At 38.9% G+C, this 19,445-nt stretch overlaps 2 protein-coding genes across 3 annotated transcripts; both read left to right on the plus strand.

The window, feature by feature from the left end:
• The first annotated feature begins 12,456 nt into the window (after nucleotides 1-12,456).
• Nucleotides 12,457-14,329, plus strand: LOC114297935 (SNARE associated Golgi protein family). Its single transcript, XM_028242410.2, has 2 exons — nucleotides 12,457-13,243; nucleotides 13,768-14,329. Exons 1-2 carry the CDS (start codon nucleotides 12,900-12,902, stop codon nucleotides 14,204-14,206), a joined length of 783 nt encoding a protein of 260 aa, XP_028098211.1. The 5' UTR covers nucleotides 12,457-12,899; the 3' UTR covers nucleotides 14,207-14,329.
• Nucleotides 14,330-14,528: 199 nt separating this feature from the next.
• On the plus strand, nucleotides 14,529-17,737 carry LOC114297934 (UPF0481 protein At3g47200). 2 transcript variants are annotated; one of them, XM_028242409.2, is made up of 3 exons: nucleotides 14,529-15,754; nucleotides 15,917-16,632; nucleotides 16,854-17,737. In XM_028242409.2, exons 2-3 carry the CDS (start codon nucleotides 16,018-16,020, stop codon nucleotides 17,610-17,612), a joined length of 1,374 nt encoding a protein of 457 aa, XP_028098210.2. In that variant the 5' UTR covers nucleotides 14,529-15,754; nucleotides 15,917-16,017; the 3' UTR covers nucleotides 17,613-17,737. The 2 variants fall into 2 exon arrangements, with proteins under 2 accessions (XP_028098210.2, XP_082727656.1); XM_082871530.1 differs by having other exon boundaries at nucleotides 14,620-14,643; nucleotides 14,741-16,632.
• Nucleotides 17,738-19,445: the final 1,708 nt, after the last annotated feature.

Raw genomic sequence — 19,445 nt, forward strand, 5'->3', positions numbered from 1 at the left:
AAGATGATCCCTTGGTCTAACGCGGCTGCCATAACCACAATTTCCTCTGAACTCTGCGTCATCATAAGTCCGCTGAATTGAACGGTGACTGACGGATCAGATACCTGTCTTGCCTCAGTAATGGAGAACAATGGCTATTCTATACTAAATCTCTAAACTGAAAGAGAAAACACGAATCATTTCGGCCCAATCAGAACAGACACAAGTATAGCTAAATAACTGTACTCTACTACTGATCACTGTTTCCCAAAATCACTGTCCCAAAAAACTGAATCTGATACCCGCAGATATAACTGGTTTCCCAAAACACTGATATTGATGTCCTCAGGCTTGGTGCCCAAACTTGCAAACTGATACACGCATTCCTGTAGAGACCAACTCTAAAGCACATAGCAGATAAATGAGAGCCAAAACACCACTATGTTGGGGGTAGGGTTTCCCTGTCCTATTTTGTCAGGAACTAGGGTTTCACTATGTACGCAGCGGTTTCAAACAACCTATATCGGGTAAGCAACCTGTCCTAGCTTGGAATGGTCACTATGGATTCCGAATATGCACTAGGTCGAATGGTCAAAAGGGTGCCCCGGTAAAAACCGGGGTTTGTGTTCCCATACTGGTAGAGCCCGCAACCGGTCAGCCTTATGGTCATGTCTTGACAAGACAAGCCTCCGGCAAACCGTTCGGGAATAGCACATGGCCAACACGGTGCCCTAGGCGCACCAATGCACATGCAATGCAAAGAAACACATAAGTGTAGTCAAAACAAGATATCATGAGTTAGAGTCAAGTTCTCCACTCCCCAACAGAGTCGCCAGAAACTGTAGACATCCCCGAATGCCCCGGGAGGATGAGTCCCGTTCTATTCGTATTGGGCTCACTACAGTTCAGGACCCTCAAATTGTCACGGTTCTTAATCTGAACCAAAGAGTCCAAATCCGGCAAATTGTTTTGAGAAAAAATAGATTTTTAGAAAAGAAGTGCCAAACATGGACTGCTTTGCCAGATTCAGAGTCGCCACCCAAATATTTTATTTTAGAAAATTTAGGAAACCCTGACTCGGTGCCAAAGGCCACGTGTCCGTCATCACCAAAGTTGCCTCGGCTCAGGAACTTGGGTACGGTTAGGGAAGGTCAGCTATGAGCACCCCCACTCGCCCGATCAAAGATCGGCCTTTACTTACCATGATATCTTATTTTGAAAACATTATGCATTCTTATTCTGGTTATTGGCCTAGAATTACTATGTGATGAGCACAGCAAAACAAGTATAGACTAGATCGCCTAATTTGGAACAAAGCATTGTGTATCCGTTCATTTTTGGAAATGGTTTGAGGTTTGCTACTCGCGAGTAGGCTAAAACACGGATTTCAGCGAGTTGTTCTAACTCAAACAATCCAACCTTCACCTGCAGGCATTCAGGTAGTTTATATCACATAAGCATTTAGCCACGTGGTAAGCATGCTGTCATGTTAACATTCACACTCATGCGAGATGCTAAAGCATAAATACTTACAGCGTACTCCGAGCCAATACAGTGAACTAGTTAGTAATCGTATGCGTGATCCTAATTCACGTTAAGTGGCTAATGCAACACATGCAGAGTGTCACTAAAATAGGCTCGGCTAATCCTAGGATGGCATGTGGGGTGTAACAAGTAGTACGTATTCAAGTTAGATTTGGAATATTATGCTGTTAGTATGATGCGCCGAGCCCGGTGCATGCAATACTGATGAATGATGCACGCATGCATAGCATATGGTATGTTAAATTAAACATGCCCTAATACTAACCATCAAAAGCAGGTAAGTAAAAGGGAGAAAGAAGTGGGGGTTGGAAGACATGCACACACGCACCCACACTTATTACAAATTTGCCCTCGCTCGGAGGGACCGAAAGAATAATACAATTAACTAACCTACAAGCTAATTAAATATTACAGACCAATTAAACTAGTTATCAAATTAATTAATCTAATAAAACAGTAAACAACCTCGGGAAGAGGGCCCAATGCAATGCGTGTTCGGCCCCACTCGGAAAGCCACTGCCATGCACAAGTTGCCTCTGTTTTGACTGTTATCCTCCTCTGAAAACTGTACAAGTCCCAGGGTTGCTTCTCTGAGTCTTGTGGAACACCACCAGCTAATGGAATTGGTCACCGGCCAAAGGGAATGATCATCGGCCACTTGTTCAAGCTATCGGCCATTGATGAATGGCCGGTCGGCACTGGAGATGGTCGGCCGGCCAAAGCTTCCTACAGAATCTGTTTTTGACAGCAGCAGAGGGCAAAACATAGCATGGCAATGCATTTCAAGCAATGTATGCACCAACCACGCTCCTTATCATATTCATGACTCAAAGGAGGATGGGTCTCGATTCTCGGACCACCAATCGCGCATTTCAATGCGTGATGGCCTAAGAAACCAAGTATGCATTTTGATATGGAATGCAATGCACATAATCAAACAAAGGGGCTCAACCTCTATCATACTCAACTCAAGAGGTGAAGCATGTATGCAAATGGAATGCAACCTAGACGTGGAGGTTAAGTATGCAAAATGAGCATGCAAGGCATGTGACAACTATGCTAGTGGCAAACATGCAACAACATGTAAAGTGGACTAAGCATAGGAACAATGCAAAGCAACTTAACCAATGAATTTCATGCCAAATGCATCATGATTTCAAGCAAGCAATAACATGTAATAGACCAAGTATGCAACAATGCACGAGGCAAGCATGCTAAACACATGAAGGATGGACTTAAACTAATTTAGGCAACCCTCAAACAAGCCTAAAACAGTGGCCATAAACTATGGAGATGGGGCCAAATGCACATACAAGCATGTATGCATACATGATCCAATTCCTAAGGATCAAAAGGTAACTTTTAAGCACACTTAAAAGAGATGATCATGGACAATTAGCATGTAATGTAAGCTCTGAAAATCATGAAAGAGAGGTGCCAAACCAAATAATCAATGCAAGTAAAGCATGCTCATGACATCACACATTCAAGGCCTACTAGCTAGAATGCAAAGAAACTATACAAAATATGTTAAGCATGACCAAAGCAACTGAAAACAGAGCTAAAGCACACTGAAACATACACAAAAGCTTCACAAAGCTTGGCCAAAATCATGCTAGAACAAGGGTCAAAGCATGTTAAGGCCTAAACATGGCATTACAAGACATGTATGCAAGGCATGCAAGATGTGTCTAAACCAAGGAAAAACAAAGCTATATTATGACATAATAAGCACAAAAATCAGTTAGGACATGGCCAACATGAACCTAAATTAGATGCTTACACAAGAGGCTAAAATGGCCCTTTTCAAGGACAACAAGGAGAGGGGGTGGCCCTCCCCTTCTTAGGACCTCAAGGCACCATCCTCACCAAACACAATGGTCCCGGAGCTCACCAAAAATGCACAAAAATGGAGCCTAACAATGCTTAAGAGGGGTCAAACAACCTCAAAGCTCAAAACACTCTTAAACAACTATTTAGAGTAGACAAAAACAAGACTTTTATATGTTATACACCAAGTCTAAAAACAGTTGCAAGGTAGTCAAAAAAGCTATGCAAAAATGGGGTAAAAAAAGCAAGAATGTAACCCTTGAAGACCCTCTTCACGAATGGTGGACCAGCTGCTTCTTTGAGCTCAAAACCACCCAAAAACACCAAGAATAGACCTCTGGCCCCTTAGCAACCAAGAAAAGGTGTAAGACTAGGTGTTTATGTGCAAAAGTAAGACAAAACACACACTAATACACAAGAGAAAGAGAGATATAGAGATGGAGGATATGCAAACCCTAACCCTAAAACTCAAAGCTCTGGAAAAATGTTGTCTTTTCTCAAAGAGGGAGAAAAGGCTTCCTCTTATAGAAGATTCAACCTTGTAAAGCTTCCAAGGCAAGCTAACAAGGTTAAAATCCCTCCATACACGTGCATAGAGGGGAGCAAAGGTGGGTGTCAGCTATTACAGTTGGCACAAAAATATCTGCAAAAGCAGATGAACAGTGGTTGGCCGGCAAAAAATGTAATTTGACCAAAATAGATGGTCGACCGGCCACAAAAAGTGCCGGCCGGCCAAACATTTAGCCGGTGGCAACAAACCAATGGCCGGTGGCCTCAAGCCATGGCCGGTGATGTGTAGGGATGGCCAACAAGCCATCCTCTGTCCCTCACAGGCAAAGCACAAGTGTTTGGTACAAAACCAGACACAAAACAGTCAAGTCGAGAGATCCTGAGGCAAAGCCCGCGTGGCCGAGACCTCCGGGAACTCAGGACGAACACAAACACAGATAATCATCGAGTGTTCAAGCGGTGACGTCCAAGTCTTGAGGAAGGTCAAAAATGGGGTGTCTACAATAATAGAGTTGAACTAAGTTGGCGATATTTCTGACTGAAACATGACGAATAACTTAGACTGGCAGAGTTGAATTATACTTGCATATAATAGAGTTAAACTAAGTTGGCGATGTTTCTAATTGAAACATGACGAATAACTTAGACTTATTGTATGGCAGAGTTGAATTATACTTAGATATAATAGAGTTGAACTAAGTTGAATTGAAACTAGACATACCATGTCGGCAGAGTCAAACTCGGAATGGAACTAAGTGCATTTCAGTTAGATTAACAGAGAAACTAAGGTTGAAAACCTCGGCTAGTCTTTGTTTAAATCTGACTTTGGCGAAAGACCGTAGACACATGCTTAATGTGAACTTAAGTGAAACTTAGGTTCACATTAGGGGGTAGGGGGTAGGAATGATAAAATAAACTTGAGAGCAAGAGCTTGGGATTCGTTGAAATTTTGAACTTGTTGAAATTTTCAGAAAAGTTTTCAAGTTAGAATGAGCTTAACACTTGTTGAAATTTCAGAAAAATTTACAAGTTGGAGTTGGCCGAGGTACTTATGAATGAAATGTCCGAGATACATACTATCCGAGATAACTAACCAGGTTGTCCAAACTTGGAAAGGGTGAAGTCTTGAAAGAAGATAGCATATGAAAGTAAAAAAACAATACTGAATAACACTTGTAAAAATATTTTGGTATTTTTAAAGTGTTAGCCGAGGTATTCCAAAGGTTGGCCGAGGAAAACATTCAAGGTTTATATTCAAGGTATTACATCCCGAAGTTACTATGCAATTAAGGCGTACAAAAATGTTCTAAGTATGAAAGCAGTAAACTTGCATAGAAGGCAAACATTCAGCACTTAGAAGAAAAGATAAGACTTGCATTTTAAAAAAAAGAAACTTTTGTTCAGATACAAAAAGGCACTTCGGCCTTGCATAAAAGACTACTTATTCATCTACAAAGGAAAAAGTACAAGGTACAAAAAAAAAAGAAAATATTCTAAACAGATGGTTCTGCATCAGCAGTGGGTTATGTTTCGGCCTCGGCGGACGGCTGGGAGAGCTTCCCGGCAGCCTTCTCGACCTCGATCTTTAGAAGAGTCTTGTCAAGGTTCTTCTTGACGCTTTCGACCTCGGCTTCAGGCACTTTCTTAGGAACCTCATCCTCATCGTCCTGAGTCAAGTCAATGGCTTGCTCATTCAGAGTTGAGGACTTGGCCCCAACAACATCAGTCTTCTCGGCTTGAACTTCTTCGTCCCCTTTAACCTTGTCCTCAGACTGGCTTGGAGCGAGAGGGAACGGCAAAACAAGTCGACTTTCGTCCTTAAGGGGTGAGTCTTCAGGGACAGCCAACTCCTTCAAGACAGCCATCCAACCAAGGGTGTAACCTTTGTTGCATGCATGTTTGACTTGTTTTTTGTATTTATCATGGACGTCGGCTGCCCCTTCAGTGTAAGCCTTCTCGTTTACCTCTATTATCTCAGCCGCCCTAGTAGCGAGCGCCGCTTGTAGCTCTGTTTAGGCTTGGACCTCCTTTTCTTTGGCTTCTTGTACCTCGGCCTTAGTGACCTCGGTAACATTTTTCGCAGCCTCAGCTCGGTCCTCGGCATTCTTCAAGGCCAACTTAGTAGCCTTGGCCTGATCCAGGAGACCTCGGAAGTTCTTTATTTTTTGGGTAAGTTCTTTCTTGAATTCATCGGTTTTGATTGTAAGGAAGTGACCCTGCTGGATAGCCTGCAAGAGTGCAAAGGAAAGTAGTTAAGTATGAGAACCAGAGTTGAAGTTAGATAAAAAGTTACAAGTATTGAGACTTACCAAGACACAATAATGCATTATCATTGCATAATTTTCATACTCCGAAAGCTCAGCCATTCGATTGATGTCGGTTGGGAGTAGAACGGCGGTGGAAATGGCGGTACCAGCCTCCAAACTATCAAGAGCCCTGTCCCCTGCTAGAAGAGGTCGGTCTCCGATTGTGACAGATGAAGTCTAGGGAGCGTCGGCACGGAAACCAGAAGGATCAGAGGAGCCGCTGCACCTTGGCTTTTTGGATTGAGGTGGGTCAGATGCCTCGGCCTCAACTGGCCTCTTGTCGGCCAAATGAGTGCTCTTTTCAGCATCGACCAGTTTGGAGATTGGTACAGTGTCTTCAGAGTCGATCTGAGTCACTATTGCCTTGGATTTGGCTTTCTTTACCCTCTTTGGCTTAGCCTTGGGCTGGGATTGCGATGTGGAGGATTGAACTGTTACAACACCAGGCAGGTCAGCCGAGAGGTCTTCAACGACAGCCTTGCTATGGCCCATCTCGTCGGCGGTTGAAGCAACAGTATCTTTGGTACCAAAGTGGAACGCAGAAAAAACAATTGGGGGATTGACTGGGTCGCAACTTAGAACCTTAACATTTGCGGCTATGAGTTCTACCTATTGGTATGTTTGGTAGAGCTCGACGTCGGCGTTGGCGCTGTGATGTTGGGATAAGTTGGGACCTCAACTGGATTAGAAGATGAGGCCTGGTCTGGCCTTGGTGAGGAAGCGACTATTAGAGTTGTAGCAAAGGAATGAGTCCTGCTCCTCTTGGAAACATCAGGCAATGTAGACTTGTAAGTTGGAATGTAATTGAGCAACAGAGGGGCTTTGCGCTGGTCAATTGGCAAGCCCAGTAGCCTTTTCAAGTCTTTACCGGGAAAGAAGGTTTGGCGAAAGTCTTTTGAGGGTTGAGGGAGAGGTGCAAGAACAAAATTCAGACATTAGAACATATAAAGAGAATAAAGTGGCAATCTTAAACAGAAAAGTTGACACTTAGTTCTTACCCTCATCCTCTTTAAACACCGATCAGCGTAGAGGATAGAGATAAAGGTCGTTGTCAGGTGTAAGTTCCCAATTCCCTGAGACGATGAAGTAATTATCTCCAGCACCTTTGCTGAAGTCTGGAGGTCGGCTATGATTTTGTGGGCTGTAGATCTCGACTTGAAGTAATAGATATAGCCTTTTTTGGATTTTAGGCCACATATGATATAACAATATTGGATGTCGGCTAGTGTTATCCTAGCGTTTTCTCGACGAGCTAGAGCAATTATACCATTAATGACCCTATAGGAGTTAATGGGCAGCTGCATTACGTTGAGCTTGTAATAGTGAAGGATTTCTCGAAAAAGAATGTCCAGAGGGAACCTAAGTCCACACTCTATGAAAACAACTACTGGGAAGGGCATATAGTCCTCACTAGGCATTATAGAGTCTTCCTCCCCAGCCAACCTAAGTTGGACGTTGGCGAGGATGGAGAACTATCTTCTAAAATATTCAAGCTTTTCTGGGGTGTCAACTCTCCACCTAAACATTCCCATGATATCAGCTTGAGGTGGATTGGTGCAAAATTTTAGAGAAGAATATTTGGTATGGGTTTAAAAGACCTCAGCTAAACCCTAAACAAGAATTGAGGCAAGGGTTTTTCAAGATCTAGGGGGAATTTGTTTCAATTTCCCTAAGGAATATGATTTCTTTCAAATCCCAAAACCTAAATCTATACGGAAATAAGAAATCGAAGAATCTAGAAACAAGTCAAAGAAAAACATAAAAGAATATGATTCAGACTCAAGAAAACAAACAGAAATTCAAGAACACTGAATAAGTGTGTGTAGATGTGCAAAAGCCAAGAACAGTGACAAATTGCTAAAACATCAAGTATATGAACAGTTCGTATGTACATATATGGACCCAGAGACAGATTGAATAACACAAAGTCGCAAACAAGCATGTTTGACACCTAAATGATGAAATTCAGAGCACAAGCAAGGATTCAAGAACAAAAAACTGGTTTGCGATGGCAACAAAAAGCATGTAAACAGGTAACAGATTTGAAACAAATCAAAGAAATAATGTAAGACTGAAAATGGAGGAAATCAGTGGCTTATTAAGGAAACAAACGTCGGGATGGGGATTGCCGGAGTCAAACGACGTGAATGGTCACAAACAGACGATGAAAAGGTCACTAGAGGAGGTAATCAGAACAGTTGTGGAGCTTGAAAGCTTGAACAATGGTGGTTTGAGAGAGAAAACTTTGAGAGAGTAGAGGAATGCGAAGTGAAAGGACTTAGAGAGAGAAAGAGTTTTTGTTAAAACACGAAAATGCGGCAAGACCATAATGATATCCCTTGGACGATGTGTCTGTCAGGCAGTGTGCGCAAAAGCAACGCGTCTTGATAGCGCGTGTCAAGTACGAGTTAATGAGAGAAGGACGCGTGGCAGAAATGGTTAAGTAAACCGTGCGTGACAACTCATGCGCAAATAAAACTCTTATAGTTCTTGATTTAATGAAAAAAACCTCGGCTACAAGAGCGATCTTGGTTAAGGGACTTGAAGGACTTGGTTCTTGGTTCTTGGTCATTGATAAAGCAAACTGCAAAGTCTTGGTCATGTGAAGCCGACGCGTGATAATCTCGGTCATGAAGGATAGAGTAAGTCTTAGCCGACCTGCTATGTGGACAAACGATGTAGGTTCCATTACCTCAGGATGCCGAGGTAATAAACCTAGAAGGCAGTTGTGGGGACATATTTTGTGAATGACAACACGTGGCCAAGGTGACGCCGAAGTGTCTGCCTATGTGTCACGTGGCATGGTCATGGCGTCGAGGTGTTCTCAGTTAGGTCGAGGTTATTTGCGGAGATATCGGAATCCGAGATGAGCGGATAAAAGATATGAGTCCTACAATTGGGGAGGACATCAGTCTGGATAAAGATAAAGCTCTTAAGTAGTTTATCTCTATCTAGTTCAGAGTCCCAGGTAAGCATTGAGCCAGAGTCCATTGAAGCTAGGATTCTACAGGGATCAGGTTAGTGCTGGCTATAAAGGTAAGGCACCCTCATGGGTCTAAGGTATGTTTTTTATGATCAGGTTAGTGCTGGCTATAAAGGTAAGGCACCCTCGTGGGTCTACGATATGCTTTTTATGCTCTATCTAGTGAGTTAAGCACTGTTGGCTATCTTTGAGAGATAATTACTGACTTGATCGTCGGAGTGCCCCCGGGTGGACGAACCACCGCCGGATTCTTATCTTTCTGTAATAGGTTGTTCAAGCTTAATCTATTCTACTTGTGCTCTCTTGCTGAGTATTCCCTGTTTGGTTATGTAGTCAAAAATCAACACCCACATCTATGATGTTTGGGAGGAGAAAGGAGATGTACTCTATGTTTGGGAGGAGATAGGGGATAAACTCCATTGAAATTAAATTGGCCGGAGTGTCCAGGGTGAAAGTCCTGAAATCTTGTGTATATATGGGTGCCGATCCCACGGACGAAATTTTCGTAAAATGGCAGATTGAAGTGTTTGTGTGGTAATTATGTTGATTAGATAACCACTGAGTTGCAGTCTGAGTTGGGTTGTTGAAAGAAAATGGAATTGGCTCATGAGTTGAAAAGGATAAATTAACTTGAAAATAATGGATGGAAAATGAATTGAAATACGAACTTTGGTACTTTACGATCTTATAAAAATGTGAATATTTTGTCACGAGCATTGTGTATGCACATTGTACCTATATCTCTGCTAAATCTCATATACTGTGTTAGATTATTCTTACTGGGTTTTGACTCACCCTAATTGGGAAAACCATTTTCAAGTGCTGGTGATATATCTCCACCAAGGCAATAGCTTAAAAGGACTTTTGGGAAGTAAGGGTTTCTTTATTTTATTTTACTTTTGTATAGCCAAGGGCTTAACTGTATTGAGCTAGGCTCACTTTTGTTGTAACCAAGCAATAACTTGGAAAGATGTAAGCCTATAGGGAATTTAATTACCTGTTTGGCTCTCAGTTCTCTTATCACTGTAACACATGCTGTAGATTCAGGATGAACTATTTGTGAATGTACATCGCATGTGTTATCTTTGTATACGAACTTTAATGAATGAAAGTGTGTTATTTCCATTATCTCTCCGCTTACGGGTTGTATTGATGGTATAATTTTAGAGGCGTTACATTTGGTGCTTCTCTATTAGAGAAAAATATGAATTTTTAAAAATGTGAATTTCATATCATAATTTCAAATGATTGGCACACGCGATGCGTGTGCCCGGCTGCTTGTATATAATAAAGGCAAGATCAAATACTGAAAAGCCATCAGAAAATTCTTTTACTAAGAAACATAAATAATAATAATAATAATAATAATGATAATAATAATAATAATAATAATAATAAAAAGAAAAAAAAGAAGAGAAGTTCAATAATGGAAAAGACATACCTTAGCTTCAATGGCTTCTCTCTCTCTCTCCACAATTTCTCAAACCCAGAACACAAAAGAATAGGTATGGGGGATTCTCTTTTTCACCATCGCTATAGAGTAGAAGATTAAATTTGTTAATAATGAAAAAATATGTATGTATTTATAATGAAAAATATGTATGTATATATATTAATTATGATTAGATTGTTATACATATTAACATTGGAAACAAAATCAGCTGATAAAAAAAAATTGGAAACTAAATCAAAATGCTAATAATTACACCGGTACAACTTGCCATTTCTGTACATTAATATTTGAACCAAATTTAATGTATGCGTAAGACCTACATTAATGGCTTCTCTCTCTCACTCTCCACGGTAATTTTACTGATTGACTTATTTCTATCTTCCAAAATGTAATCAGAATGTTTGGTTTCAGTTTTTTGAATTCAATTTTTTTTTAAATTGAATTTTTTGTTTTTTTATTTTTAGTGAATATTTTTTAAATTTTAAGCAATTTTTTTTAAAATTTTTTTAGATGCACCTCACTTAGATGTATCTAAATAGTAAAATATTTTTAAAAATTAAAAAATGCGCAAAAATATGAAAAATATACTAAATTTTTATTTTTTTATTTTTTGATATTTAGTGTATTTTTTAAAGTTTTTTTTTCACAAATATTATACTTTTAAATGTATTTAGGTTAAGTGTGTCTAAAAATTTAAAAAAAAAAACATTACTTAAAATATTTAAAAATTTTATTGAAAATATTAAAATATAAAAAATAAAAGAGTAGAATTTTTGAAAATCATAACCAAACAAAGTGAATTTTGCTCCAAAAAAAAAAAACTTTGTAACTTACCAAAATACCCTTAAAAGTTAAAATTTAATCATCACATACAAACTTAAATTTAAATTAATCAAGAAGATCGATCCGATGTTGAATGGGTATATTAATCTTGCAAGTGAGTGGATAAAAATAAGGGTTGGTTTGGTATAACTTAAAAAAAGGTAAAAAGTCAAAAAATTATTTAAAAAGTTAAAAAATTATTACTATTTACTAAAAAAGTATTAAAAAATTAATTTTTCACAAATTCATACAACTCAACCATCATTCCTACTTTTCGGCCGTGCAGCGTTGGGACAGAACAGTAGGACAGTTTAGGACAATTTTGACACACTGTTGTTTAGCCAGTGGGGGCCTATTACGGGTCCCATTTTGATAATCTGAACAGTTCAATGTATAGAACTTATCGAGTACTATATGTCTGTAAAAAATCACATTGATCGGATATCGATAACTATATGATCAAATCAGTTTTGTATGAAAATATGGATGGTGTTATAATTAATGATTGAAAAAAACAAATCTGATTAGATAGCTATTGATATCCGATTAACATGATTTTTTATAAGCATATAATGCTCGACGAGTTCTACACATTGAACGATTCAAATTATCAAAAGTGGACCCATGATGAGCCCCACGGGCTGAAAAAAAGTCCACTACAATGCCTGAAAAGTACCAAATAATTTCTTTCATGAATTCGCTTGGCAGATTGTACGCAACTGTCATTCACTCCCCTTTAATTTTCTCCTATACACTTATTTATACAATTTTTTAATATATATTTTTTTATAAAAAATCAAAAAATTAACTCAAACATCCATATTTTTTTTCTCAATTTTTTTAATCTAAAAAGACAAAAAGTACACTTATTTAAGACACCCCAAACAATTCTTAAATTTTTTATTTAAAAAAAATATTGACGTGACACCATCGTACACTCTAAGTCAATTAATTAATAAAAAATAAGAGGTTGGGCCTTCCAACATTCAGGTTAGCCATTTGTTAGGTCTGAACCAACCTGATAAACCGATGTTTTTAATTTAAAATTGTAATAATATAATTTTAGATGTGTCATGTTTAAAAAATTAAGAAATGAAGTACTATAATAAAGTAATATATAAGTAAATAAAATATATTTGTCTATAAAACAAATAAATCCGATCCAAACAAGTGAAAAAACGTTTCCAGAACAAATCTTAACGCAAAACTATTTTAGGCAATTTTGTTAAAAACTTTAGGTTTGGTAAGTATAGGAAGGATCAGGCCCACTCTATAATGGGCCTGGAGCACTTTACTTATGGTTGAGTCTGTGTTTATAGTCTCGTCTCTCCTCCTCCTCCTCCTCGTGATCTGACCTGATCTGACGACTCCAGTTGGTCTCTGGAATTGGGAGGGTCGTCACAACAACAGTTGTTCTTTCTTGACAAGAGCAGAGAAGAGAGAAGAGAGAAGAGAAGAGAATTACGTCGGAATGGGAAACGGGAGCAGGCGGAGTCTGAGCGTGGGGCGGTGGGGGAAGGTAGTAGGAGCGGTGGTGGTGATAGTTGGGGTATTGAAAGCGGTAGTGAGCAAGCAGTACGGTTGGGGATGGAACAAAGAGGCCGCGTTGCAGGTGTTGAAGGAGATGTCGGATCGTCTGGGGATGTGGGCGATCCCTGCCTACGTAGGGTTGCACACCCTCACCCTCGCTCTTTGCATCCCCTATGCGGTCTTCTTCGAGGCTGGGGCCTCTTTCCTCTTCGGATTCTTTCCTGCCGTCCTCTGCGTCTTCTCTGCTAAGCTCCTCGGCTCATCCCTCTCTTTCGGGATCGGCAGGTATTTTTTCTAACTTACTTGTTCAATTGTACTTTGATGACTAGGGGCCTAGGGCTACCACAATGACTTACAATTTTGGATTTGGAGTGTGTTTTTCTCTTCCCAAGTTTATAAACAGCACAGGAATAACAACTTTGGAATTTTTTTAGTAGAGCATTCTATTGAAAGGGAAATGGTACTAGAGTTTTAAGAATGCGCTAGGTACTCGCATAATGAAGATACCCATTTCCTGGTGGGTGTTGTTGGGTTGGGATTGGGACATGTATTTGTCCATCTAATGTTCTATTTTCCTTTTGTACCATGCACAATGCCCGGGCTTGTTGATACCCTAAAAAAAAAAAGAAAAAAAAAAAAAAAGAGTTTTGTTTGAGGGACTAGCTTCTTTTTTTAGTATTACGTGTGACGAGTTGGTTCTTCAATGTACATATTGGAAATGAGATCCTGAGAAATTTTTCTTCAGTTTTTTACTCTAAATATCTCTATGCATGGGATGGGAATGACCATAACATCCTGTGTTTTCTCAGACTTGTATTCAGGAATTCAAGTTGGGCAATGGAGTGGGCCCAGAGAAACAAGTATTTTCGTCTGCTATCCAAGGGAGTTGAACAAGATGGCTGGAGATTTGTTCTTCTTGCTCGGTTCTCACCCATACCTTCCTACATTATAAACTATGCCTTGGCTGCTACGGGGGTTGGGTTCATTGTGGATTTCCTGCTCCCTACTGTAGTTGGTTGCCTGCCTATGATCTTGCAGAACACATCAATTGGCATCCTTGCTGGTGCTGCTGTGGCTTCAGCAACTGGCTCTCAGCAATCTCAGCTTTGGTCATACCTCTTTCCCCTTCTTGGAATTTTATCAAGCATTCTAATCTCCTTGAGGGTCAAGAGATATGCCACTAATATCTCAGATGCTGTATCCTGCCCTAGTGAGGATATTAGTGATTGTGATAACACTGTTAACTAAACTTTGTCTGGCAAGAGAGCAGGTAAGGGTCGGAAGGGAAGTCAATGATAAATTTATTGTAGCAAACTTTGGATTGCCACTCTTATTTTGACATAATGAGAAATGTTGAGTTGTTGCTTGAAATTTCCTTGCAATCTGTATGATGTGATCTTGTTCGGATGACGTGTTAGATTAAAAACTATCATTTTCTATACCTCATTCTGCTTTTTCTGAGAACAATTCTTCTGTGAATATTTGAAAACAGAGAATATGTAATGATTTGCTTTGATACTATCAATATCATCTTGCTCAATTCATTTAAGATCAAGATCTAGATCAAAATATTGTAATTATGATGTGTAATCAGTAACACCACTACTTGGTGCATTCCTCTAGAATGTATTATTAACCAAATGTCAAAATTTCCAGCTCAAGACGAGCAGGATAGTGTCTTGCAGGTATTCCAAGTGGAACTACACTATTTCTGAACACATCAAATAATTATCTTAGTGTAGTCATCTTTTATTGACAGCGCTCTTGCCATTGCTTACACAGAGAGTTGTAAGAGAAGCTCGCTCTTCCAATATACATGGGATCAACATTTCTGACATAAAATTAAGCAACCCAAGGCCGAACGGACAACATTGGTTAGGGAACAATCAGAGCCAAAACCAAATCGAAGTTCAGGAGACACTAAACAAAGCGATCTCTCTTTTGTTTGAGAAAAATGCTGTTAATCCCAAGTTTGACATAATTACACTGATATTTCTTTCATTAAGTTTAAAGCAATCAATACTATTGTAGATGGTGGTACACTGAAATAAATAAAGATAAATATTCATTTTAGTAGAAAATATATGATAATATCATTTTTAAATCTATACAATTCACGAATTATCAATGAAAAATGACTCATGTTTTATATGTATTAAAACCTTAACGCTGTGTTTGGTTTGGCGATTTAGGGAGGGGATTTGAAAAGAGAAAATGAAAAGATATGTAAAACTCGATGAAATTTAGGCATATTTTTCTCAAATTAAATACAGCACAAGGGAGGTGACTGTAATTATGTAAAAGGATTAACAGTATTTTCTCTAAACTTCATGGGAGGTGAGTGTAATTTATGCCCCCAAAAAATGTATATGTATTTAGCAACTCTCATATTCCTTCGTCTTGTCTAGCTAACCCAATATCGTCGTTTTGTCCCTCTTCAAGTTAATACCGTGTGAGGAGAAATATGGAGAGTTATTCTTTTCCTGTCAAGAACAAACACTAATAAATTAACAAATAACATAACATATTATGAGTTAAAATGTAAATTATGAGCTTTTGGTCTTTGAAAGAAAGGAATACAATTCTTGTACTTTTTACTTTACATCTTCATTTTTATGTGCACACATATACATATTCATGTATTTGGGTCCAATTGTTGTCACTTTGTCCAGCAGGACACACCCTATTCTGCACTGCACCTGAAGAGTTTGTAGAATCAATTCAGACGGCACAATGAAAGATTCAAGTCCCTTACTTGGCTGTCAAGCGAGAAAAAAGAAAAAGATGCTGAAGAAGGTATTCCTCCAAGCGGAGATGGTATGCTTCTCTTTATCTTACTAGATACTCTACTAACTAACTAGAATTGTATATATATAAGGAAAGAAAACAAGCAGGAAAAAGATGGCATAGACAATGAGTAGTATATGGGGATGCATTTTATTGTTGCTTTTGTGACAGTTGGGTCTTGGGAAGCATAGGAATTGTAGGTACGTACGTAAAGAGTTGGTAGGTAGCTAGCAAGGCGGAAGCTGAAGCTGAACAGAAGAAGAAGCAAGTGCATGAAAAGAATGGGGGAGCCGGATGAGCAGAGAATGGGGGAAAGGGAGCAGTGGGTCATAAAAGTAAATGATGAACTGAAGTGCATGGCAGATACCCCGACAGAAATTAAGCACTGGGAGAAGCGATCCATTTACAAAGTGCCTGCTTGCGTCACAGATCTCAACAAGACAGCCTACAAGCCTCAGGCTGTCTCCTTCGGCCCTTACCATCAAGGAGAGCCACATTTGTTGCCCATGGAGGAGCACAAGCACCGTGCTCTCCTGCATTTTCTCAAGAGATCCAACAAACCCCTTGAATCCTATGTCAACTCTCTGGCCCAAGTGGTGCAAGATTTAAAAGACTCGTATGATTCGCTTGATCCTGTGTGGCAATCAGACACCAGCAACGATCGATTCTTGAAGCTCATGATTCTTGATGGTTGCTTCATGCTTGAAGTCTTGCGAATGGCCACTCAAAGTCTGGATGATTATGCTCACAATGATCCCATCTTTAGCAAGCACGGAAAGCTCCACCTCATGCCCTATATCAAGCGTGACATGCTTATGCTTGAAAACCAACTGCCCATGCCCGTTCTCCACAACCTGCTTGCTGTTGAAAACCACAAAGCTGATCAGGTTCTTCTTAATTAACAACTTATATATATTAATTATTAATTATTTAATTACTAATTAGTTTTTCTTTTCTATTAAGTTGTAGGGTGCGTTCAACTAATCTAATAATCACGCATCAATCTGTGTCAGTCTTTTTTTCTGATTCCTTCATTAGGACTTTAAAATGGAGAAGACAAAAAACAAATGTAAATTTGAGCTGCGTTAATTTTCTTTGCATAATGCAGCGAGGCAACGAAGAAGAAGAGTTTGTGAACAAGCTCATTCTTAAGTTCTGCCACCCCAACACCCGGTTCCCACCTGACTCATTAAGAATGGGCAAATGCTTGCACTTACTGGACGTGTACAGGAAGAGCCTACTTTGGGAAGACCGGTCCGACAAGGAAAAAAAAAGCCGGAAATCAGGCCGCAGCGCAGACCATGAAGGTGGTGGTGGGGACGAGATCATCAGGTCTGCAACGGAGCTCAACGAAGCTGGAATCCGGTTCAAGAAAAGTAAGAGTGGAAGCCTGAAAGATATCTCATTCAAAGGCGGGGTGCTGAAGCTCCCACTCATTGTGGTGGATGATGCGACCGAGTCAATGTTTTTGAATCTAATGGCTTTCGAGCGGTTCCATGTAGGGTCTGGGAATGAGGTGACCTCCTATATATTCTTCATGGACAACATCATAGACAGTGCGGGCGATGTTAGCCTCCTGCACTCGCGAAGTATCATCCAGAATGCCATCGGAAGTGACAAAGCGGTTGCAAAACTCTTCAACTCCCTCTCCAAAGATATAACTCTCGACCCAGACAGCAGCTTGGATGTGGTGCATAAGAAGGTCCACAGGTACTGCAAGAAACATTGGAATGAGTGGCGTGCAAATCTCATTCATACCTATTTCAGGAATCCCTGGGCCATTCTCTCTGTAATTGCTGCCGTCTTCCTTTTTGCCCTCACTATTGCCCAAACAATATACACCGTTTATCCTTATTACCGAAAATGAAGTGTGTAAACAATACACACAAAATTTGATTGGTCCAAATATGTAGACACCATACTTCAAAAAAGTGTATTTTTTTAGAGTGAACAAAATCAAATTCCTTATTACCACCCGCATTAATTGACCCATTTTCATTTGTCTTTCTTTTTTCATGCTTTGCTGATAATAGGATCGGTATCATCTATATAGAACACAAGGGGGCAGGGTGCTTGGTTGGTTTACCTTTCTCTTCTTTGATTGATTTACACAGACAAATCAAATCCATTATATCCATGCAATAATTTTTTTTGCAACCAGCTGATTCTCCCACCTCATCTTCCCCCACAGTTTCACCAAACTCCCTGTCCATCTTCCCACTGAGTTCATTAATCCTTGCTTGGTTGCCTGCAATTTGGCATATTTTACAAATGCAATTTGGCTTCTATATTACTAGATGTGTTCCTTCCTTCCTTCTGCATACCAATTTGATGTGATCAATTTCATATTATTTTTTAAATTTTACGTTGTGTATTCTCAATTTGTTTATCACAAATGCTATGAATTACGAAATTTACATTGAACTTCATCCCGAAAGTGATCGTGTGATATAGATTTAAAATTAATGAATTAACTTGTACCTTTCAAAGACTTTAATAACTTATTTTTCTTCTATACTTGTGTGCCTTCATACAATGATCAATAGCATCTTTATATAGAAGACATGGATACATTTTAGATTGCAACAATAACTGTATACATCTCATTTTCTCACACGCGCGCACGCACACACACACACACATAATTTACTTCCATTAAAATTCCAATATTTTAATACACAAATTATATCATCCGACATATCTAATTTAATTATAGATTAAAAATTAATTTCCAACAAATGTAGATATTAGATTGTTGGGTGATCTTCTAGTGATCAGCCTCTCTACGAACCTTTTCCTGAAGGACATGTCCCTAGGCTCCTGATTTATAGAATCGACGTGTCTTTTAAATTTAAACTAAAACTTAAATCCATTTATTTGTTTATTTATTTTTAGATAGAAGTTACGTCCATTAATAAATAAAACAAATTAATTGATTAATTAAATAAAATGGATACAAGATTAAATCTTAAATATATTTGCTTATCATATTTTGTTTATGTTTTTATGTCTCAATGTTATATTAGGAATAAGCATATGTTAGGGGTGTTCGCGGTTCGGATTTGGACGGTTTGCGGATCGGTTTGGACCCGCCCGCATTTATACGGTTTGGGGAAAAGACAACCCGCAACCGCCCGCAGTGCGGTTTGCGGTTTGTGCGGGTAGGGTTCGCGGATGTGCGGGCGGTTGCGGGCGGTTTGCGGATTGGACTTTTTGCTTCAAAAAATTATTTTTGAGCCTTATTTTTTTCTCATTTTGTAAATATTTATTTTGGATCATTTTCTCCCCATTTTCTAAAATGCTCCAACTTAATAATTAATGAATTAAAACTTATAAAATTAAAAATACAACAAAATCAATTCGTAATACAAACAAATCATTCAAAATCTTAAATCAATTCATAAATTAACACAAGCATATATTTCAAAATCCTAAACTATAACTCCATATTCATTAAGGAATTTAAAATTTCAAATCACACTTCATCCGGGACAAGTTCAGTTATATAACAATAATAATATGATAAGTATTTATTCAGTTTCAGTTGATATAATATTATTAGCAAATGTAATGCTAGAGTAAGTTTAAAAAATAAATGGTGTTTTGTTTTGGACAAAAATATTTAGGTGGGATATAAAAATGAAAACAATAGTTAAGAAAAAAAAAAAAATAAATAAATAAAGTGCGGGCGGTTTCTTGC

This window comes from Camellia sinensis, chromosome 5 (assembly GCF_055761805.1).
Source record: "Camellia sinensis isolate YWXY chromosome 5, ASM5576180v1, whole genome shotgun sequence".
Classification (NCBI taxonomy): Eukaryota; Viridiplantae; Streptophyta; class Magnoliopsida; order Ericales; family Theaceae; genus Camellia; species Camellia sinensis.

Excerpts from the sequence above, each read along its gene's own strand:
- LOC114297935 (XM_028242410.2), top strand. The coding sequence starts at position 12,900 with ATGGGAAACGGGAGCAGGCGGAGTCTGAGCGTGGGGCGGTGGGGGAAG. Across the intron at positions 13,244-13,767 it reads CTCTCTTTCGGGATCGGCAG|ACTTGTATTCAGGAATTCAA; the intron begins GTATTTTTTCTA and ends GTGTTTTCTCAG.
- LOC114297934 (XM_028242409.2), top strand. The coding sequence starts at position 16,018 with ATGAAAAGAATGGGGGAGCCGGATGAGCAGAGAATGGGGGAAAGGGAG. Across the intron at positions 16,633-16,853 it reads AAAACCACAAAGCTGATCAG|CGAGGCAACGAAGAAGAAGA; the intron begins GTTCTTCTTAAT and ends TGCATAATGCAG.